Below are 24,059 nucleotides of genomic sequence, written 5' to 3'. Positions count from 1 at the left end.
TTTATCGGTATTTGAATTTCTGATCGATCATTTATAGGGACAAGTCTTGCAAAAATTGATTATTAGAGAGATAGATAAGGTATATGAGATGTTTAATTCCACTTTGGTGGACTGATTGACATTTTAAAGAGCAAGAAGTGACTTTTCATTGAAGAGATACTTCTTTAATTATTAATCTTCTTGGCAGACATTTATCAATTAAAAGTGGAAGACGTGTGTTGGATATAGAGAAGGGGGCTTTAATATTTGATAACACAAATGATGTTGAATAGCGTCTAATTAATTTTGAGGATGGCGCACGATAAGGTCTCTCGAAAAGTTGATATGAATTTTGTGCGGGAAAATGATTTCCATGTTTGGGAAAGTCTAGCACAACTGGCCCCTGATTCTGATAGACTGATAGTGTGCAGGTTGAGGTGACGAAAGTGCTGTTTTTTTTTTATTCTTCATGATGAAACGTAAACATGGGGTTGGACGGGGGCGGGTGGGTGGTTGGAAGATGGAAATCACCCACAACAAGTGAAAACAACACAGACTAGAGACTATAAATTTTTATTGAGTTTTTACGTTGATAGTCATCGGAATTTTATCACTTCTTTATTATTTTTTTTTATTCTGTTTTTGGCTCCTTTTCTTGTCTTTTTTTTTCGTGTTACAAAAATTGGAAGATTTTGAGTGACACGATGACATGACAACCAGCTGATGATTGATATCTGGAGGAAGCTGATAATAATGGCAATTGGCTCAAATCAATGGAGATCATCTTCAAGCTCCAGCTCGAGTAGGGTCTCGTGGCCTGATTGCTATGGCCCACTTTGTGGCCTCATCCAGGAAAGGATCGTGTCGTCAAGTCATTTAGATCATCATTCAATTGCTCCTCAATCTTTATGGTCGGCTCTTGTCCCCTTAGGCACTCTCTCATTCACAAAAATTCTGATAACTTCCACAATAATTGTGGCGTGGTGGTTTTTTTCTGTAGTACTTGTACTTGGCCCTCACACTTAGAACTGGTAGATTTTATTTTCTCGTTGGAAAATTTTTGAAGAAAATGCTGCGCGTGGCTCCAATAAAATTCGTCAAAATTCGCGCGAGCCATTTCTCTTGTACTATCTCGTGTACTTTTTTTTTGCTCGGCCTGCCTCCAAAGGTGCCTTATCATCAAGGGATGAGTCGAGGTTCTTCATTTCTCATTGTCCGCCAGTTTAAGACAAAAAATGGCACGCGAGAGAATTAAAGAGCAGAACAACAAAGATGAGGAATCGTTTTTTTTTGGTGTTCTCTAGAACCTACAATGATTTAATTTCTTATCTAAATTCTCGGTTTATTTTCTATCACAAGAAAATTTCTTCAGTATTTTTTAGAACAATCTTACATTAATAACTTTTCGTATAACTGTGTATAACATGGTTGTGTTTTTTTTTTCTTTTCTCAAAAAAAGGATGCAATGGATGCAAAGGGGGGGAAAGGGATGCTAAGTCCTAAAGGGGACTAAGTGCAGGATAATCTTAATGAGATGATATTTACTTTGTGACCGTGAACACGGGTTCATTGGGTGCGACATGAGTGTTGGTTTTGGTGTTATTGAGGGTGGATTTGTCGGGAACATCCTCAGGATCTTCGCGTTCTTCCTCCTCGTCGATAATGCTAATATCCCTGAGGGATGGTCGGTGGCTCCTTCGCCAACCTGCAATTTAAAATGCAAATTACACTTTTTAACATTCTGCACTCTTCTCTTTTTGCAAATTACAACATTTTGCATAAATTTTCCTTTGAGGTGTTGAATTCAGCAAAGGTGAAATGCGCGCCTCAAGAATTTTAGACTTTGATCGCTCAAGTTGATTTGCAAGTGTGAAAAATCGCATAATATTAACTCTCCATAGAACTTCATTTCTCGAGCTCAAACAAAATTATAGAATTTATTAAAATTTTTATGGCATTGTCGACCAATGATAAGGAACTCAAAGTAATTGTAAAAAGCCTTCAATATTAAAATTCTGAATACATCCTTTTTTAAAAAGGACATTTTTGTGAAGTTAATAGGATTTGAACACTTTTAAATACCAGAGAATCTCTGGAGACCTAAAAAGGACTTAAACCCAGCACATTTGCATCATAGAGCGAACGCTCTATTTCTTAACTAACATGGGGCCTTAAGAGGTATTCAATTCTCCAAAATATCTTATGCAAAAGTCAAATATTATTCTTAAAAACTCTCAGGAAAATCTACTGAAAAGTTTAACTCTCTGTACACAAACACAAAATTTCTTGGGATTAGGGGAAACTGGGGCACCACCAAACAAGGGGTAGTACCAAACACTGCAATTTTTTAATAGGATATTCGACTTCAGAGGACAAAACTTATAGAAATTTTAAGGCATTAGTCCAAGTAGTTTATAAATAAAAATTAGTGTTTGGTGCTACCCCAGTTTCCCCAACGTACCAAGCGAACAGAAATCTGTTCAATTACTTTCACAATAAATTATTCTCCATGGATAACATGGACTTTTGGTTCAATTGTACGCATGAGACCGTTTTTCAAGGCTCGTAGTGGGTTGACAACGAGTTGAAGTGCACATGGCAATTGGTTGAGATCGGTGGCAAAGCCAATCATAGTCCAGCCATTCACATAGACAGCGAAAGGACCCCATTTCAAGTCTGGGTGGAAACAGTGATTTTTTCCTGTCTGGGTTAAATTTGTGGGTTGTGAATTACACTCAATCCCGGCATTATGCACTTCGATATTATGCACCTGACGAGATTTTGCACATACAATTATGCAAGTTTGCCTACTTTTGGGAGTCAATTTATGAAATCATTTTTTAAGTACGCCTGAAAGTATACTGTTTTGTGAATTTGAAGATATTATGCTTATTTTTCAGTATGAAACTTTAATTTCTTTTTTAAGGTAAAAATATTAAATATTCTAACAATTTATTAAAGAACTCTGGCCAAAGAGTACTGTTTGTTGATGAATTTCTTTTAAACAGTTGAATCTTTATGCTCTGACTACTTTTACTCCGCGCGAAATTCGTTCTACGGCCGATTCATTCAAAATAAATCGCCTACGGGTATGCAAATTTTCTCGATGCATAAAGCCATTTCGCGCGTTTTTTTCGGTCCTAAAAATGTGCATAATCCCGGGACGAAGTGTACTAGTTCTGATTGTTGCTCTCTGCGCACAGAAACAAAATTTCTTGGGATTTACGTACAGTAGACTCTCTCTCAATTGGGCATTTGGGGCAAAATGTCACCCGGTTTATCGATAAATTTGGGCGTCAAAGCCTTTGTAAATTCTACAAAAACCGCTCAATTATAAAGAATCACGATAAAATAGGAAGAACTACAGTGAATTTGAACAAATTAGCTTCATAATTAAACGTGAAAATTGTCAACAAAATTTTTCGCCCAATTGAGAAAGAGCCGATTGAGCGAGAGTCTACTGTACCAAGCAAACAAAAGTCTGTTCAAGTCACTTTCACGAAAAGTTTAACAATTGCTACGTTTCTTATTATCAATTAATCCTAAATTCAGAAAATTTTAACTTTTAAATATTTTAAAATCTTTAAATGAACAGTTGCTTCAAAGGGAGGAAACAAAATGAGTACGATAGAGAATCAAAAATTAAAAGTTATTATAATGTCTCTTACTCTTATTCTCTTGTCGAGAATTAGATTTTGAGGCTTTTTACAATACACAGAAAAAAAATATTTTGTAAAAATTTTCGTAAATATTTGTGAATTCCTATGGGGGAGTTACAAAATGCTCGTGAATCGTATAACCCACAAATAAGTTCGTAAAAGTTTGTACTTTTTTCACAAACATTGTTCGTAACATAATCATTTGACGAACATTTTTTGTACTTTTACAAACATTTGTTCGTGAATGTTCGTAAACACACAAAAAAATGTTCGTAAAATTTTGTCATTTGTTCATACTTCTTCGTAAATTTTTGCCAGATTTACGAACCTTTGTTTAAAAAAAAATTACAAACAAATGACAAAAATTTACGAACATTTACGAACAAATGTTTGTAAAAGTACAAAACATGTTCGTCAAATGATCATTTTACGAACAATGTTTGTGAACAAAGTACAAAATTTTACGAACTTGTTTGTGGGTTATATGATTCAGGAGCATTTTTTAAGTCTTCCATAGGATTTCACAAACATTTACGAACAATTTTACAAAATATATTTTTCTGTGTGGGCTTATCACTGGTCATTTTCTATTTTAAATAGTCTGAGTGCAGAAGGCCAACAAAAGAAAGAAAATTAGAGATAGAGTCCAGTCTATTTGGATACATTGAGGGCCTTAACAGACCTGAGGATTAGCCGAGAGACGATTTAGCGTAATTATATTATAAATAATGGTTAAACTACATTTCCATCATTTTCCACTAAGTCGTCTCTCGGCTTAAGTCGTAAGTGTGTCTAGAACATAACGGTCGGGGTACTGTAGGTTGGTATAGAGACGGATGAGACCCGTCGTTAGAAAGATATCGATCTCAGATACGATATATCGACAAATCCATTCCATACTATTCTATTTTAGAATGAAAACTTTCCAGGAGAGCCATTTGAGGTTGGCGATTCCCTATGATGCCCGTGTAATTTTTTTTCAAATTTATTGAATACAGTAGAGTTCCTCAAATTTAAACATTTGTGGGATATTTATGACAATTTTCACTCCTCCAAATTGAACGATATTTTCAGAAGCGTAACGGAATTCATGTGAAATTCACTTTCCCTAAATTTAGATAAATAACTTTAGAGAATATATCAATGTAATTTGTTGTGAAATGTATGGAATTTGTTGCGGAAGTTAATATAATACGATAATATTGAGGAAACATTAGAGAAAAATGGTTCTGATTCAGACTCCACGCAAAACTTTTTTCACACAACCTCAAATTTTACATTTTGAACTTAACCGTCGGTCGTTCGAATTTGAGGAGTTCAAATTTGAGGAACTTGACTGTATCTCGTTATCCGAACACTGGATGACCACAAAATTTTCATCAGTTATAGATCTCGGTCCCAGGAACAAAATTTCTCTCAGATAATTCTAAGTCGACTTAGAATTATATTACTATTATATATTATGAATTGGAGCGGACAATATACTAAAATTTTATCGAAATTGCTTCATAAACACCGAAAATATGGTCCGATCAAGACATTTTCGATTATAGCTCAGGTCAGGGAAAATTGAGGGAGGAGTGCGACTCATTGTTTGAAAGGTCTCGACCTCAGCTACAACATACTAAAAAAGAACTTAAAATTACTAAAGTTCGAACTTACCTTCAACAATGTGTGGTTGCCTTGTTTTTGTAAGCAACTTTGTACCAGTGATGGAGATAAGAATAGCACCAAGTGGAGCTGTTAAGACAATACTAAGTACGCAAAGTGTTAATGTCTTATCGGCCCAGCTCCTCTCTTCATCTGTAGAATCATCTGTGAGGTATTTCATGGCTACAGGACCAAGGGCAGCCTGAACTGTAGCTTTAGCTGACCATGAAAGACCAACAAAAATCTTCTCCTTCCAATTGAGTCCATCACCAAAGGCAATAGCAATGGTACTCAAGATCCTAATTACACCGCTCGTAACGAGACATCCCAGGCCAAGGTAAACCATTTCGGGATCTAATTCAGAGATCTTAACTGCTGCTCCTGTGATCCCAAAGAGAATGGGTTCGAAGATCATCCAGAAGATCTCAAAGGCAGTAGATACTGGATTGTCTTCCATATCATAGCCCTGTTGGCACCAAAAGTAATTGCTGGTAAATGCAGCAAATACGACAGCTAGGGGTCCAGCCCCTTCGAAGCCTATCATTTCGCTGCCAAATACAGCCAAGAGACCCCCACCCAGAAGCATTAGCGTCCTGAAAGATAAGAAATATTTTCAATTCTCTTACGCAAATCATGCGTCACGATTGCGCGGAAGACGTATTTCTATAAATCGGAAAAATGTGACATGGGCTCTAATTGGGGTAAAATGTTCAAATTTACTGGTGTTAATAGAACTTAATTTTGGGGTCATTCCTTTCGGAAAAAAAATCTTGGAATTTTAACGGATCTTCTAATGATCAAATTTTAATTGGGACACTAATTGTGAAAATATTACTTACCGGATTGGTACGGCATAGGGGTCACCTTTTTCAGGTACAAATCGTGCTAAAAGACCCCATACTACACCAAATCCTAATCCACCGATGATGCATACTGGAGCTTGGGCAATTTGGTAACCCAAACTTGCAGATGAAAACATGATACTGCTGATGATACCGAAGACAGCTACAGATGCAGCATCGTCTATTCCAGCTACTGCGACAATAAGTGTAGGAATACCTTTGGCTACGCCGTAGCCTTTGGTCCGAAGCCTAAAAAGGCAGGGTACTACAACGGCTGGAGATACAGCAGCAATGATTGATCCTAGCATAAAGGCCCACATCCAGGGTAGTCCAAGTAGAAAATGTGTCATTACGGCAATAATAACGGCTTCTACGGTCCATGGGACAAGACCTAATTTGAGAATTGTGATATAGACTTTCTTGAATGCTTCGGGGTCCATCTCAAGTCCGGCACGAACTAAGATGATGACCAGAGCAAATTTACGAAGCTCCGCCGTTACATGCGAAAACTCTCCCTCGAGATCAACCCAGCTGAAAGGTTAGGGTTTTGGTTAAATATTGTCTTTTTGATAGATTAAAGGTACGGGAATGCCTAAGATAAGAAATGCATCCATCACTGTAGTCCCTATCTTATTCTATGATGTATTTTTATCAAAAGACAGACATACGAGGGCTTGGATTTATAGCAGGGATTTGACTGACAAGCTCGACTTAATCTAATCTCTATAGTCATAGATTAGCTTTGAAAGCATTCCTTAAATTCACTTCGCCATTTCGTGTTATAGACTCAAAAGTCGAAGTTGTATTAGGAGATTAGGAAAAATATAATTCAATTACTGGCACTTAATCGATACATTACTGATTAAGACTGACGCAGCTGGATTGGGAATTTCAAGACCTTTCCAAAAAAAAATCAAAAATTTAGTGAATCAGCTCTAAAACGTTATTTTGAGGGGAAAATGGAAAAAGACTGTCTGAGATCTCTTACTGTTTGACCTAGTTAGGGAACAAGCATACAGTCATATAAAAAAGCCCATATAGCTGAGATTCTTTACAGGCGGCTTCGAAATGCGTGCAACTCGGGGTGCTTGCAACACGGGATGCGTGAAAATTCAATTTTCACGCATGAAAAATTGTGATGAAAGAATTTCAGGGGGGTGGAGGGGCGTGGGTCTGAAGCATAATAAACTTCTAGCGGCCTAACGAGATTTAGCCTTTGTCGAAAACCGCTTGTCGATATCTTTCTCCGTTTTCTCTTCAGAAGCGGTTATACGCCGAACAAGACGGGACGGGCCATCTACGCAAATCGATTTTTAGCGCATATGATATTCATGATCTATGAGTGTCAAAACGTGTAAATTTTAAAATTTGGGCCTAATCTGACGAGGTCGGATTTCTCCTGTGAGCACAAAGGCTGAAATTGTAAAGAGTCTCAGCTAAAATAATTTCGGAAAATTATAACTCAATTGCCGGTATTTAAACGATTCATTACCGATTAAGACCGCTGTAGCCGAGTTGAAAATTTCAAGAGCTTTCCAAAAAGTCCAAATTTAGGCAAATTTGTTGAAAAATGAACCCTCCAGCAAAGGATCCTGGATTAGGGTTTACTAAAGTTGAAACTAAAATTTAGATATGACTTAGACTAAGGGTTGGACAAGGGTTTGAAATTAAGGTTTGACCTGGAGTAAATGTTTGGGTTTAGATTGGAGTTCAGATTTTTGAATAGAATTATATTGAGTTTTTTATTAGGGTCAGATTTTGGTTTGAACTTTTTGGCGTCTTAGTTTGCTTTTATTTTCTCTTTTTTTTTGTCTCAGTCAGAAAGCCTTTTTACAAATGATGCAGATGGCAAGACTTTAACTTACTCGAATTTTCACTTGAATTAATAAAGTCTGGACTAGATTTTGTACTAGGAATATAGGATTATATTAGAAAATTGTGCTGCATAGCTTTGGAATACGATCCTAATTAGGATTTGATCTCGAATAAGGCATTAAGCAGGAGAATTCGCTAAGTTTATGTGTAGACCGCCCAGGAGCACCTTCTTCGCAGTGTGGATGCTACTTCCACGCTCAAAGAGTTTTTTGGGTAGAGGCGGTGTATTTATATTACATTTTATCGCAGTTAAAATGTCTTTTCCTGACCTTCAATTGCTTGCACCGGGCGGGACTCAAACTCACAAATTTGAGAATCGAGTCAGAGATCTCATCCGCCCAAGACTCAACGATCTTGCCTATTGCGCCACTGTGAGATCCCCTTTACTCATGGTAAATTATGGAGAGGACTAGAGTTTCAACTGACCCATAATTTTGAATTAGATTCTATAGGTTTTGCAAATGGATTTACAACTAGGTCGTGATACATCGACTTTTTATCCAAGATCGCCTAATGCCCTTGAAATTTTGAAAACCTTTGTTTTGAAAATTTATTCCCAGAATAGAGCCCTAAGTTTATATTTTTTTAATCCTCAGCGATATTTTGTGCAAGTGTTGTCAGCATTCATCTTGATACAAGGTTTTCAATTACAAAGTAATCAACTGTTGGGCATTGGATTAGTAGGGGGACTGGGGCAAAAAGTCACAAATCGAAAATTTGAAAATTCAATATCTTCCAAGATAAAAGAGATAGCGGCTTAAATTTTTTTTTCCATAGATGGCCTCCATAGACCTTCTTCAATGTCGTAAGTTTCTTACAATTCGAACAAGGATTTCAGAAAATAAAAAGATATTGAAATTTTTAGTCCTATTTTTGAAATGTTTTCCTTACAGCAGATATAAATTTTGACCTACTTATTTTCCAAAATTGATGCACTGGTAAGTATTTCCTAAATTATTTGGATTCTTTGAATATGAAATCACTATCTATTTTAGAATTTTACAAAGATTCTTTTCTCCAGAAATCCTTTTATTAAAAATGACCACTTGGGGTAAAAGGTAACAAAAGGTATGGAGTAAAAAGTAATAAAGACCGAAACAATTTCTGATGTCTTACGGCAAGAAGAAACGTTATTTCCGCGTCTCGCCGCTTTTTGTTTGCATTGGTCAAACGATTAGCAGTCTCTTGTGTGTTTTTTTTTCTAAAATAGCTTGAAAAGCGTTTTTATCGTTGAGATAGAGAAAACTGTGTTTCAAAAAGGTGTAGAGGAATAATTTTCCTATGAAAATATGTCACTTAGCTATTGTTTTAAATTTACGAAAGCCCATAATAAAGCAAATCAAAATGTGATAATATCCGATACCTGGTACTATTTGCCCCAGCATTTTTGAGAATGGTCACAAAATTACCTTTTAGAAAACAGCACGATAAATGTATTTCCTTACAAAATAGAGGAAAATGATTCTTAAAAATTTGTAGAGCAGTAAATTTCCTATAAAACTGCACTAATTAGGAATTTCTGGGGCACTTGGATAGCTTGTAAAAAAATAAAATATCCGTTTTGTGACTTTTTGCCCCAGCCTCCCCTACCTGTACCAGAGTTCGTTTTTAAATTTAGAATGAGATTTGTAAGTGAATTTATACCATGGGTTAAACTTACCCAACATTTTGGAATAGAATTCCCGTGAGTAGCATTCCAATTAAACGAGGTAGAGTCGTTAGGGATATGATCCATCCTCCAAAATTTGCAGCTACTGTTAGCACTACTAAGCCGAATAGTTGGCCCCCAGGTGCTGCAGATTTTCCTATAATGGCATAGGCTGTCACCCATATTAGCACACCAATCAAAACTAGGGACAGCAGGTTGGCAAACTGTCGATAGGATGGACATAGGGGATAGGGACAGATCTTCTGCCAGTGAGGAGGTTCCCAGGATGGCGTATTGTAGGTAACTCGACAACGCATGCACAGTGAGTAAATCCAGGAGTGCTCTAGATTATTCTCATCGTAGGCATGACTCCGGGAGTAGTGGCTATCGGATATGGAGTGCTTCTTGTGTCGTGCATCGCCATTGTTAGTTTTAGCATCATGGGAATGATGGCTGTTCAGGGATTCATTGTCAGTGGTAGTATTGTGCAGGATACTTTTGCGGTGCACAGGTCCAATTTCAGAATGATCTGAAGTCTGTGAATTAGTAAGGTTCTACTTTAAACATTAGAGATTGAGCTCTATCTTTCTGATTTTTTTAATTCATATCTGAGGCAAGTGCAATTTAGTTTAAATGCAATAAAAATCATGTTTCATGTAAAATCAATTTTTCTTCCAATTAATTAAAAAAAAGAGTTATTCTGAGGTCTTCCAACAACACTTTCCACATATCGTGCGCTTTTTATCAAACAATTTAATTTAGACTGTATACAATGGTTTTTTTCTGTACTATTTGCACACAATTTGACTTTTTCACGCTCTCTGATTAAATAGAAAAAGCTTTTTGTCGTGACTATGCTGACAAGGGAGTTGGATAAATTGCAGAAAAAATTGAAAAGTTAAGAGACATTGTGTCAAGTTCATAGTGTTTTAGCAAGAAAAAGGGTTTCTAAAATAGTTAAAATCCAGATGCAAGTAATTATAGACAAGAAATATTGTCAGTTTAGGAAGAAGTATGCATGCAAAAATTCAACAACTCGCAATAGGGAAATTTAAGAGAAATACATTTATATGAAAATTCAAAGGGACCACAAAAACAATCTTTGAGTTGGAAAAAGTAAATGAACATATAGTATTGAAGCTAAAAATATCAAGACAATTTATTTTGAAGCTTTTCTGACTTAAATAAACTTTTAATAAGTCAATTATAATATAATATATTTCATACCCAAGCAGCACATCTTGGTTAGGGGAGAGTGGGGCAGTTTAACGACGGGGCAGTTTCAATTTTTGCATATTCTTCTTATTCCTTTGAAAGGAATGGGATAAAACCTTTATGTTATTGAAGAGATAATTACCCATGTTCATAAAAATAATTAATTTCGTAACGCTTCTCGTTTGAATTCTGTAATTGATTTTATAAAACTGCATCAAAATGAAACTTTTTGTAATGTATTATTTTCAACAATTTCTGAACTATTGCACTTATCTATCGAAGTAACATAATTGTATTAAATTACCAGTGGTTTTATGATTATTATAAGTCATTTAGCGTTGAATTAATTCTAAGACAGTTCTGACAATTTTCATTTGAGTTCCGAAAGTTCGTGAGGGGCAGTTTCATGCAAGCACACGGAGAAGTTTCCAGTTTCTAACAATTTACTTTATTAATCAAAATCAACTTAAAATGATCATTGAAAACGGTTTGTAGCTGTTTTTGTCCATAAAGTTCGAAATTATGGGAAGTAGTATTTCCTAAAAGTTCATAAAAAAATTAAAAAATAATCTTTCAGTGTTTTTTAAGTGCTTAAAAATGATGAATTTAATTGTTGTAATATATTTTCAGAATGTTTTCAACCAGACATTGGTATTTTTTTATAGTATTACAAAAATTCAAGACTTTAAAATACTATTATAAAACTGTTATACTAAAAAGGACATGTTCTATGGCGGTATAATAATCCAAGAATTAGCTCAGCACTACAAAAGACATTTCTTTCGCATAAAAATTTAAAGAAAATTACTCAATTAATGAGAAATAGGCTTGGAAATCTTTGGCAATATTTTATTTTCTCTGTATGATTAATTAGTGTTAAAATTGTGTTATAAAGTTCATGTTCGACTATATTTTTAGGTTTTAGAGTCTTAGAAGACTTCAAAATAGTAATTTTAATCAATTCTTGTATCGCAAGTTTCCTATAAACACGTTTTATCTTTCTTAAAAATTGTCTCATATTTATCTTGAAATTGCCCCGCAATGGGGTACTTTCACACATTCTGCCTTGCAAGTGAAATGAATTTCTTCACAATAGACTAATGAAATTAAAGAATTATTGTTATTATTTTTATTAACCCTAAACCCAACTGTAATTCAAAGAAGATACACAGTTTTACTTCTGTTTATTATCTTTTTGCAAAATGGTCACAAAATCCATTTTGCAATTTAAGGGTGAAACTGCCCCACTCTCCCCTATTTAACTGTTGGATAACGTTTTTATAACATGTTTGGTTGAAATAACCGTATTTTACCGTTGGCATAACGATAATTTCTGGTTAAGCTATCTTGTGCTGCTTGGGTAAGAGGGCGTGTCCTATTTTTTTTGGGCGGAGCTTGTACAGGAGATCCAATTCAATTAAATGTGTGATTTAAAAAAGAAAATGTGTTTAGGTTTTTACTAGGCCTGTTATATCGTGAAACAGAGCAAAACAAACCTGCGATATTTTCCGTTTTGGATTCTGCTCAAAGCCCAGATTGTCGAAGCCATGACGTACCTCAACGTGGTCCGTTACAATGCTCACCTTCCTTTTGCCTTCGGTGTGATGATGTGGGGGTTGAACAGGTGACGGTGGCTGTACCGTTATCACCTGATTGTTATCGGTTGAGCTTTCGTAATTAGCCATCTCGATGAGAGCTTTGGCGATATCCTGTCCTGGCAGTTTACTTCGAAGTCACCCTATGCCCAAAAGATACATTTTATCCCCTTCTATTAAAAAGTCCAATGAAACATTCTACTTAATCAGTGCCTTTCAATGCTATTGAGAAATTTTCAATCATAGGAAAAGTTTCAAGTTTAAAAACAAATACAAGCTTAAAGGTTAAATCCATTATCACTCTATCGCCTAGGCTAAGGAAAAAAAAAAGATGAGGGGGTCATTGTGGGAAAACCAGGTAAAACTGGGCAGGTGTGTAAACAATTTTCCACTCTTAAATGACTTCTGTTGTTTCAAAATTAAGCAATTTATGTTGACAATTGCATCAAGTGCCTACGCTTAAGTGGTTCATTATTATCCAATTGCGATACACTACTTGTTAGAGCTACCTGATTGCAACAAAACAAATACGACAAATTTCTAATGACGCTTTTCTGGGTGCGAATTTCACCTGATAAATTTTTGACTAAACATCCAAAGAGATAATTGGGTGAAAAATGTGAACTTGGAAAAACGAGAAAGATTACTCATGCTTCGTGAGAAATATATTCAAATTCTGTGAAAATGTTTAAAAGCAATTATGCCAAGTTTCGAACAGAGTTAAATTGGGGGAAAATGTTGAATAGCTCTTAAAGAACTATCTCAAAAGTTTGCACTACTTTCAGTAAGATTTACTACAAACACTCACATCGCATTTAGAGCTTATGATTTGAGTGAAATTTTGCAATTCCAAAGTTTAAAGAGACAATTGAAAATTACATTTTGCTAAGAATTATTTGTTCGTCGCAATAAAATTATCTTTTATTATCATACTCATGACAGATTGTAGCCAATAAAAAAAAGAAAAAAAAACAAGTGTTGGACCTTGACCTAAAGTGAATGATGTTTTATTAACTACAAAATTTGACATATGAAGGATTATTTTTACTATAAGGGAAGAGAACGACAGATTGGCCTGATAATATGCGCTTCAAACCTAAAGATTTTGACTTAGAATTGGATTATTATTGGCGAATGATCTACTAAATTTTGAAGGAACAATTTAATTGGTTACGTTTTAGGATTCAGAGATCTTCGGAAACTGTGTTGAACCGTTCGAGAAATGCTCCATATTTAGTTAAAAATATAAGTCCTAAAACACTAATTGTTATTTTTGTATTTATTAATTACTAATATATTGATAGAAAGTGTCCAAAATGAACTTTGTAAAATTTACTATTTTTATATTGGATTCTACAATCCACATAGTGAAATTGTTATACTTAGAAAAATAAACGAGTAAAACTTACTCGAATCGTTGTTGAATTAACTCTTTTTCGATTGACTATATTTTAGAGTTGATTTTACATTTATTTAGGTGTAATATTCGAAAGAGTTGTTTTAACTTTTTTGTCCTAAAATTTACATGACAAAAGAGTGTAAATAACTCTTTTTAGGAGTTAAAATAACTCTTTTTAAGAGTTAAAATCACTCGTTTCAAGAATTAAAAGAATTCTGTTTTATGACCTCTACACACTATGAGAAATTTCTTTAAAAAATGCCTTTTTAAAGAAAATTCCCCTATCCTTGTATGAAGAAACGTAAGAATTTTTTAAAAAGGCAATTTATTGACGAAAATTGCTCATAGTGTGTTGACACCATTGAGTTAAAATAACTCTTTCAAATCCCAAAATGGATAGATTTTGCAATTTTATGTTTCTTTTATTTTGTTATTTTCTTTATTAATATTTTCTTGACCTCAAGTTCCCTAAGTTCCGAGTGAAATGTCACGTATGATGCACGGACATGTCTTCATGAAACACTGTTAGGCATATTTCTAGTTGATGTTCCATATGAACTTTGTCACACGAAAATCTTCTTGACTGAAGTATATTCTTAAAATGAAAACACTTAAGCATATGCTTCAGTCGAGATGAAATTTTACATTGAAAAACTGTAGTAATTTCATCAATATCAGACGAATTAATTCAACTCGCACGAAGAGTTGTTTCAACTCTATTTACTAAAATTTACAACGAAAAAGAGTAAAAATTACATCGATATTCTTCAAGTTAATTCAACTCGACGATAGAGTTGTTGCAACTCTATGGTTTTTTTCTTAGTGTAGTTATTATTGATTAAATTTAATCAAGCGAATTAATTAGCGAACAAATTACGAATGTTCAAAACATTAGTTAGGACAGTCAAAGGGTCAAATGGTAGAGTACCGCTCTACCTGAGAGCGTCCCGGCCAGTTCGAATTTCCTTTTGGTCATCAGAATTTTTTTTCTGGCTTTAAGGATGTTCCAATTATATCCATTAGTGATCCATTTAACTATATCTGTCCATATGAATTTTTACTGTAGTAAAAAGTAACGAATAATTTTTGAAAAATTAATTTTATCTTGGGGCAACAATGCACAATGACGGTCTGAGGAACACAGCCGGTCGCTGGTGCCTTTTGCTTATACTACACAAAAAACTCAAACTTAATCGGAAACCTCTATAAAAATGTTAAGATGTTCCCTTATTTTATTATTATATTTTTTTGCAATAAATATTAAATTCACTTAATTCCAAAAATTATCCGATTTTCCACTGGTTTTATTATAGACACGAAATGAAGGATATTTAACTAAAAATAATTATATCGAGAAAACTGCATCACTTTACGTGAAAAAACGTAGTGTCTAACGATTTTTGCCAGATATCCTTTTCTCATATAGAATTTTTAATTAATAGAATGTCAAAAGAAGAAGACAGCCAAAGAAACGATATTTTTGATTATTCATAATCTCTATTTCTGATCACGGTAGCCTCTACGCCAGGTAAATATATAATTTCCATTGCTCGTTCATACAATTTTCTGTTCGAATTTTAAAGTTTATAAAGTGTTGAATAAAAGGGTCCCGGTCAAAATTCCGAAAGTCAAAATCCCGAAAGCCAAGATCCCGAACGCTAAAACCCCGAAAGGGCCAAAATCTCGAATTCTTAAAAGTGTCATAACTACTCCGACGATTGCCCCTGCGCTTACTGGAGGCACAGGGAAATTTTCTGTCTTGGGAAATTATTCTACACATTATCCTCTATATAAGGTAAAGTGCCCTCATTTGGCCGGGTTACTCTACTCGACCGGTAGGTCAATTTTTGAATGTTTGATGGAAAATTTCTATGAAATTGTCACTAATTCGTATTATTTATGTAAGAATTGTCCTATTAATATTAGATCATACGCTAAATATTACAGCAAATATAAATAAATTGAAAAAATAACTCTGCCGGTCGAAACGAGAAACCGGTCGAGCGAGGGCACATTTCCTTAATTTCATGCCTTTCAGGATTTTGAACATTCGGGATTTTGGCCTTCTGTATTTTGGCTCCCTCCGGAATAAAGTTGTCCTAACCTTATTCGGAGCAGAATTGAAACAATAATTGTCATAATATTCCTGTCATATTCTTAGTCATTTTACATTTCGTTTTAAAGTGTACTACTCAAAGATTCGCAAACCTTTTAAAAAGGTGGATCCTATTTGATTTCCGAAAGGTTCAAAATGAATATTTCGAGGTGGGTTTTGAATCCCGAAAGGTTAATTTCTCAAAAGTAAAGGGTAATTTTAAGCCTTGATAGGGGATTCTGGGGCAAAAAGTCACAAAACTGATATTTTTTTTTTACAAGTTACCCGAGCACACCAGAAATTTATAATTAGTGCAGTTTTATAGGAAATTTACTGCTCTACAACTTTGTGAAAGTTATATTCTGCTATTTTGTTTTCTAAAAGATGATTTTGTGACCATTCTCAAAAATTCTGGGGCAAATAGTACCAAGCACGGGGTATTATCACATTTTGATTCGCTTTATTACGGGCTTCTGTAAATTAAAAAAAAAATCTAGATGACACATAATCATAGGAAATTTATTCCTCTACATCTTTGTAAAACACCGTTTTTTTCTATCTGAACGAGAATAGCGCTTTTCAAGCTATTTCAGAAAAAAAACACACAAGGGACAGCAAATCGTTTGACCAATGTAAGCAACAAGCGGCGACACATGGCAATGATGTTTCTTTTCACCGTGGGACATCAGAAATTGTTTCGGTTTTTGTTACTTTTTGCTGCATACCTTTTGTTACTTTTTACCCCATATGGTCGTTTTTAATAAAAAGATTTCTGGACTAGAGGAAATAATCTTTGTAAAATTGTAAAATAGATAGGGGCTTCATATTCAAAGAATCCAAATCATTTAAGAAATATTCACCGGTGTATCAATTTTGAAAAATAAATAGGTAATAATAGATATCTTCTGCAAGAAAATATTTTAAAAATAGAGCTAAATATCTCGTTATTTTTTTTTTGTTTTCTAAATTCCTTGTTCAAATTCTAAGAAACTTATGAGATGACGTTGAAGAAGGTCTATGGAGGCTATCAATAAAATTAAATTTAAATCTGCCCTATACTTTTTGAAAATATTTTACAGAGAACATTTTGTTTTTAGTATTGAATCTTAAACTTTTTATTTTTTTGCAACAAAATAATGTTGTAATCTCTTAAAAGTGGCTTTAATATTCAGGAACGTACCACAATTTGTTTAAAAAGACTATCTAAAACTGCATCTTCTGTACGACTATCTGATCACTTAAAGACGATCACTATAGTTTTTTTGGATTTTGGATATTGGGTTTTCAAAAGTTTTCTTTTGATTGTAATACTTTGTTCACTGTAACTTTGTTTTCTTTTTTTTAAATTTTAGAATACGTCGGACCCTAATAGTGTGTCACTGATCTCGATCGTTCCTATCGATCAACTGAAGACTCACTTGAACTGTTCACTTAAAATCAGTTAAAACCGCAAATCTATGGAGTTGAGCTTTTGCGGATGAAGAAATTCCCAATTATGATGGATGTGCCAGTCATAAATTGACCAAGTAGCACTTCTCCCCTGGCCATTTCCACTGCCAGAGTGTCATGAAGGTGATAATTCAATTATCGTGCTGGGAAGAGATCGAAATGCGCGTATCTCGGAATTGCGCTCACAGACCGTCAGGGTACACAAAAAAAATCCATCCCCCAGATTGAGATGTAAGGAAATAGCGTTAGTACATTTGCAGAATATGTGTAACAATCAAATTTAAATCTATTAGCATATTGATGGTAATAGCAAATCAATTTAGTCTGATGACTGATTTCATTTGCTAATTGATGAGCCATTTCTCATGTCACCATCTTCAAACTTGCGCGACTGTTTGGCACTCAAATGTACCAGTTATTGGGTTTGATTGAGTTTGGTGGTTATTTGAGGGGGGTTGGGAGTTACTGGAAGGGGGATCTGGGTGGACCAAATATCAACTCATTCGCGTGATGATTTGTGGCCTTTTAGCGCAATCACGTGGCTCGCGTGGCGGTTGAATTGAAATGGATGCGCGAGTGTGTCGATCGATGTAAATAAATTCTTCTGTGCCAAAATTTTTATCGCTTATGCGTGAAGCATCACATATTTATTTGGATTATTAACTCTTTTTCTACGTACTGTGACACTCTTGGACAATTTACGAGATAATTTAGCATCTTCACTTGTCGTTTCACTTCATCGTCATTTGCAAATTATCCATTTTACTTTGTCAATTTTTGAGGTGTTTAATTTCACTTGTGATTTGAGGCATTCCTCAACTGAATGATCTCTTTTCGTCTTTTTTTTCTGGGAATTTCCGGGATTTTGTGATCATTAACAAAAGTGGGTGGAAATTGACTAGTAATTTTTTGCGCTATTGTAGACTTCGAGAGAGAGAGAAGAGACCTCGAAATGTCACATGGCATGCAAAAAAGTGCACCTTTTTTTATCACAATTCCAATGAATTACATTTTTATCACTTATCACTCACTCACCTTGCTACATAAATATTTCGATGAACTGAGCAACGTCCAGATTGTCACTTGTCCCAAAACACACAATTTTATGCGTTTAATGCATATAAGAAAATTGCACTTCTTCTCCGTGTGTCCAAACTTCCGTCAACTGTTGCACTGACAATCTTCACTGATGCTTATGACTTTTAAGGGATGTCCGTGGACTTTTAGGTGGGGACAAGGGCCAATTAGAGTTTGAAACACAACAGCTTCTCCTAAACAGTGATTCCACGGGAAGTAGCTGAGGCAAAATAAAGTGATTCTCGCATATGAGGCTTCTTTTTATACTCGAGGCATTTTGTGATAATGTTGTACAACCAATTCGAGCTTCGATATATCTGATTGACACACTCTAGTGTGAATGAATATTATGTACAATGTATTGTTTTTCTCTTGGAACTCAGTATCTTTGGTATTTGTCACTGAATTCCTTGGTTGTTTTTTTTTTTTGGCCACTTACTCGAGAGAGAGAGATCTATGTGTATATAAAGGTAGCTCTTCCCTTGTCAAATAAAGTAGCTTATTACTTATCAAACTGATAGTGAATTGAGAAAAATGTTCAAGTGGCTTGTGGACTGTCATAAAAGAAAAGAAATATCGTATAGAAAAAAAAATTGTATCTCCTGATTTCATAGCCTTTCTCTGCGTGATCACCATCAATTAACAATTATTCAAGTCACACGATCGCTAGGCGCCTAATCCAGTTCAAACGAGTTCAATGTAGTTAAATCATCCTATGTGACAAGATAGCGAATTATCATGAGAATTTTTCATTTTTCGCAGTATCACCAAAAAGCATTGTAAACTGAAGTACTGAGATGAACATTTAGCGTACCTATGAAATAAAGTACTACTTGCACTTCAGTAAAAAAGGAGGGAATCGAAAGCCTTTGGAAAAATTGAATTATTTATTTTTATATTTACTTTAGTAGAGTGTGATCCCTAGGGATGTAAAAGAAGTCAATGACGTCCACCACCGTCTTAAGCCCAAAATAGACACAGGGATCGACTTAGGGATCAGCCCGAAAAAATGAGGATTGGTGTCGATACCCTCAGGGATCAGCCTAAAATTTCGAAGATCAGGCTGATCTTCTAAATTCGTGAGGTCTAGTGAAATTAAGGGCGTTAAGGACATTAGGCGACAGCAGCGCCAGTGCTGAAAATAAAAAGCTTCACTTTGGGTGTTTTTGGGTGCTTTTCGAAATGTCAATTGGGTGAAAAAACATGGAGAGTAATGGTACGCAATGTCCCAAAATCTTAAAATGCATTAAGATTGGAGTAATGGGAATATCAAGAGTGCATCTTTCTGTACGAAAAATCCTTTGATATTGCACTTAAAATGTCTTTCAGCGATGAAAGTGTGGAGATTTAATAGAAATTTACGATGTAAACGATAATCCTTGATCCAAAATCCTCAGTGTATGATAGTCTGGGCTGATCCTTTACCGCCAAATTTTTCAAGCTGAGCATTCTCCAAGATCAGCCTGTGTCTAGTTTCGGCATTAGCGTTGGTGATGAACCTCTTTCGCAGATTGTTTATGCCAGGAGCAACACATTAAGTATGTGCATCGTACGCGTTACAATAATTTCGCATTGAGAGTTAAAAGCAAGAAATGAAAAAGTTCAAGACAGCAAAAAGGCTCGAATAAGCTGCTGCTTTTTCTCTCTGGGCAATTATTTCTAGAGAGTTACTTCCAATACAAAAAGGCCATTTACATGGCAGCACTGGATTGAGATCACATTGTCCAAAAAACAGATTTTGGGACGATTCAGTGTCAACATAAAGCGACAAATTAAACGGTTTCATTGAAGCCTTATGCCGAAAATAGACACAGGCTGATCCTAGAGAATACTCAGCTCGAAAAATTTGATGGTAAACGATCAGCCCAAACTATCATACACTGAGGATTTAGGATTAAGGATTAGCGTCTTCAGCGTAAATTTCTATTAAATCTTCACACTTTTATTGCTGAAAGACTTCTTAAGTGCATATCATGAGCTTTTTCGCACAGAAAGGAGCAGTCTGACCTTCCCATTACTCTAATCTTAAGGTATTTTAAGAATTTGCAACATTGCATACCATTACTCTCCATGTTTATTTCACCCAATTGACATTTCAAAAAGCACCCAAAAACACCCAAAGTGAAGCTTTTTATTTTCAGCACCGGCGCTGATGTCGCCTAATCTCCGTAATTTCACTAGACCTCATGAATTTAGAAGATCAGCCTGATCCTCCAAATTTTGGGCTGATTCGTGAGTGTATCGACACCAATCCTCATTTTTCGGGCTGATCCCTAAGCCGATCTCTGTGTCTATTTTCGGCTTTACTCCGCCATGATTGAGACTGAGTTGTCCCAAAATCTGATTTTGGGACAATTCAACCTCAATCCAATGCGGCTCTGTGAATATTCTTAGAGAGCGAACTGTAAAGAATGCTACACTTCAATCTGGATTATGATTGTTATCTGAATTATCATTCGCGCAATGATAACGTAAGACTTTCCTCAAAAAAATTACAAGTACCATCTCTAACTGCGGAGTAATATAGATTCTGGCATGGCATAATCAATACATGTAAAAATTATGTAATATTTACGTTATTAGAGTTACCTGAAGTAAAAGTGATTTTAATAGGTGAAAATTACGCCTTGCTCGCATTATACTTCTATTTTGGTAGGCAAATGCGGGGATACACATGCCGTTGGACAATTTTCTCTGGAATCTCTTCTAAAGTAACCCAAAATGCTTTCACTCGTGTGAAGGCATTAAATTAAACATTAAGCTCCAAATAATCCTCAATTAAAATAAATTAATTGAAGACAGCAGTTTTGGCGCCATTGATTTATCCCATGAAAATTATCTCCAGAGACACTTCCTGGCCATCGAATATTACCCATGTGGTTGGTGCCTTTATGGCTTTCAATAAAATACCACCGTAAGGGGAAATATTACATGAAAAAATACCAGTGAGTTCTTCTTCAGAATTTAATGGCACTTTAAAGTGTAAAATGACTTGAGTGTGACGGTTCTAAAATTTAAATGGCATGTCTCAAAGTGCAAAAATTTTATGCTGAGATTTTATATTAAAATTCATAGTAATAATTTAGTTAAAGGGCTTTATCAGTTGGAAGAGTGATAATACACACAATAAAAAGATTAAAGATGACATTTTATGTCTGTCGCTATTGTAAAATTTAATTGCAAATGATTTTGAAGAATTCACGTGATATTTTTGCACCAAGATAGAACACTATCTATTTCTGTAATTAAACTCCGATAAAAAGAATTATTTCCTTGTGTTCTTGATGGTGTTTTTGACATCCGTTGTCGGAATGCTTATAAAGATTTTTATCCGCTTGAAAGTTCGAAACCGAATCTGTTTGTTAGATTATGTCGGTTGCGTTAGTTGAATACGATTTTATCAAGACTAGGTTGGTCTGTGCTAAAACTGTGTTGCTAAATTCAATATAAAATTTAATGAATAATTTATTGTAGAACAATAAGAGAACTGAACTTCCATTATTGAACTATAGAATACGTTAATTAACTATAGATTACTTAATATTGAACTACATAATTTATATGACCTCCTGATTTAGGGATGAGTAAGTCACTACAATTGCTTTTCCAAGCGAGATATTATTAATATTTTATATATAAGGGAAGAGCTCCCCGGATCGAAATGTTAAGAGATATATTCGATATTTAATTGAAAATATAAGCCTCAAAATATTATTTGGTATTTTTGTGTATGATAATCAACATATTAGTGATCCATTTAACTATATCTGTGCAATCTTTGCAGCTCAGGAAAATTGTATTTTGCAGCTTCGTAAAAACATCTGGTAAAATTTTTGACCACAGGCTTTGAGAATGTGTCACTGTTTTGGGTCACACTGTGCACACCGCTCTGAATATTTGACCCAACACAGATTCCACTGAATAAGTTCACAAGAAAATTGGGATATTAAGCAATTTTCATGAAAAACTCGAAGAAAAACACGCATTACCCCATCAAAAGACATTAAGCCTAAATCTATTTATGGTAGGTGTGATTGTTTCAATGTCCATGCCATGCGTTATGAGCATTTTTCATTCAATTTGCTTTGTTTTCAAGCGAAATTTTTCACATTTCATTTGAAATTAGTCATTGATCATTTTCAGAATGAGTGATGTTCAAAAGATGTTCTGTAAGACAGATTGGAGTTAATAGAGAAAATCAAAGGATTGCAATAGGTGTCATTATGAGAGAATCACACCTAACCATGCACTTAATTGACTGTCAGAGTGCAGTGCACAAATGGATTTCCGAGTGCCAAAAAAGACATGTCTTTCAAAAAAAGCATAAAATTGTTTTTTTTTAATGCGTGATACCTCCTACAAACGGTGAAAAGAAGTAGATGATTGTTCCATCAAACGAGGCCTACAGAGGTAGCCAAGATTCTGTACGAAGCTGAGCAAATCAGGGTAGCTTCGTAAAAATCGTCACTGGATTTTCATTTTGCTGTAGAGGAAAATCCAAAGATATCCAGAAATTTTGTGAGGCGGAATTATGAACCAAATAAGTAAGAGATTTTTTTGAAATGGTGATATAATTGATTCTGTTGTGTGGCATTCAGTAAGAGATCTTGACTCTCGGACACCTTTTTCAGTACGATGCTGCACGCACAACCTCCCCTTACTAGGTATAACAAGTATATTTAAAAGTAATAAAAATATTCGAAAAATAAAATATTCCAACACTATTTTTTTATTTTCATTTTATTTAATTATTGTTGTTGTATAATTAATTTGAGGATTTACTAAATAAAGATTTATGATGCTATTCCATAGAATAATGAACATGTTTTTTTTTCTTATCATTTTACTGTTCTCAAGCGATTCTACATAATCTACTTTTCTTTGTGATGGTTCCCATTACGACTGTTCGGTGGTTTTAGACCATGGAGAGGACTAGGGAAACACTCGAGACAAAAACCAACACAAAGAAAAATCGATAATGCAGATGCACTTGAGAACAATAAAATTATAATAAAAAGCATGCTCATTTTTCATTAGAATAGGACCAACTGAATTGAAGGAATTTAGGGTCGAAGGAACACCTCTTCAGCAGGGAACTGCTATTGAACCTTTCGTCAGAATTCTATCCCGGTCTCCCCTATATAACATTTTTTTCATTAATCTGCGTTTTTCGATAAAGATAAGTGTTCGAATTTCGTTTTCCAAATGGTACAGAGTAAGATGTTAATAAGTTCTAACACGAGTTCTTACAGTGGTATGACACTAGAGAATTTCACATTAAAATTTTAATATAATTCACGTTAGTTGTTGCTGACATGTGTCCTAATGTGCAATTTTCGTCAAGAGCTTTTAGAAATCGATTCATTTAGTGATAAAAATGTGGACTCGAGTCACAAAAATTGGTTTAAATATATTAAAATAGCATAAATGGGATTGATAATTAATGAGCAAATTAATGAGAAGTGAGCAAATCTATGAGGAAAATTTGCTCATTAAATTTTCATCAGGTACTACTTTATTGCAGTCATTCAGGTAGTTTCTGCGCCATAATTTTGTCACCAATTTTTTCGTTATTA

General features: G+C 34.7%; 1 protein-coding gene across 2 annotated transcripts; it reads right to left on the bottom strand.

Moving 5' to 3' along the window:
* Positions 1-1,300: 1,300 nt before the first annotated feature.
* LOC129808249 (sodium/hydrogen exchanger 9B2) lies at positions 1,301-18,727 on the bottom strand. 2 transcript variants are annotated; one of them, XM_055858073.1, is made up of 6 exons: positions 18,442-18,727; positions 12,365-12,606; positions 9,666-10,207; positions 6,128-6,661; positions 5,301-5,881; positions 1,301-1,684 (listed from the first exon to the last, which is right to left on the bottom strand). In XM_055858073.1, exons 2-6 carry the CDS (start codon positions 12,551-12,553, stop codon positions 1,521-1,523), a joined length of 2,010 nt encoding a protein of 669 aa, XP_055714048.1. In that variant the 5' UTR covers positions 12,554-12,606; positions 18,442-18,727; the 3' UTR covers positions 1,301-1,520. The 2 variants fall into 2 exon arrangements, with proteins under 2 accessions (XP_055714048.1, XP_055714049.1); XM_055858074.1 differs by having other exon boundaries at positions 9,666-10,189.
* Between the last annotated feature and the right edge of the window lie 5,332 nt (positions 18,728-24,059).

Source organism: Phlebotomus papatasi, chromosome 3, assembly GCF_024763615.1.
Source record: "Phlebotomus papatasi isolate M1 chromosome 3, Ppap_2.1, whole genome shotgun sequence".
NCBI classification, from domain to species: Eukaryota; Metazoa; Arthropoda; class Insecta; order Diptera; family Psychodidae; genus Phlebotomus; species Phlebotomus papatasi.
This window is presented reverse-complemented; position numbering and strand designations above follow the sequence as displayed.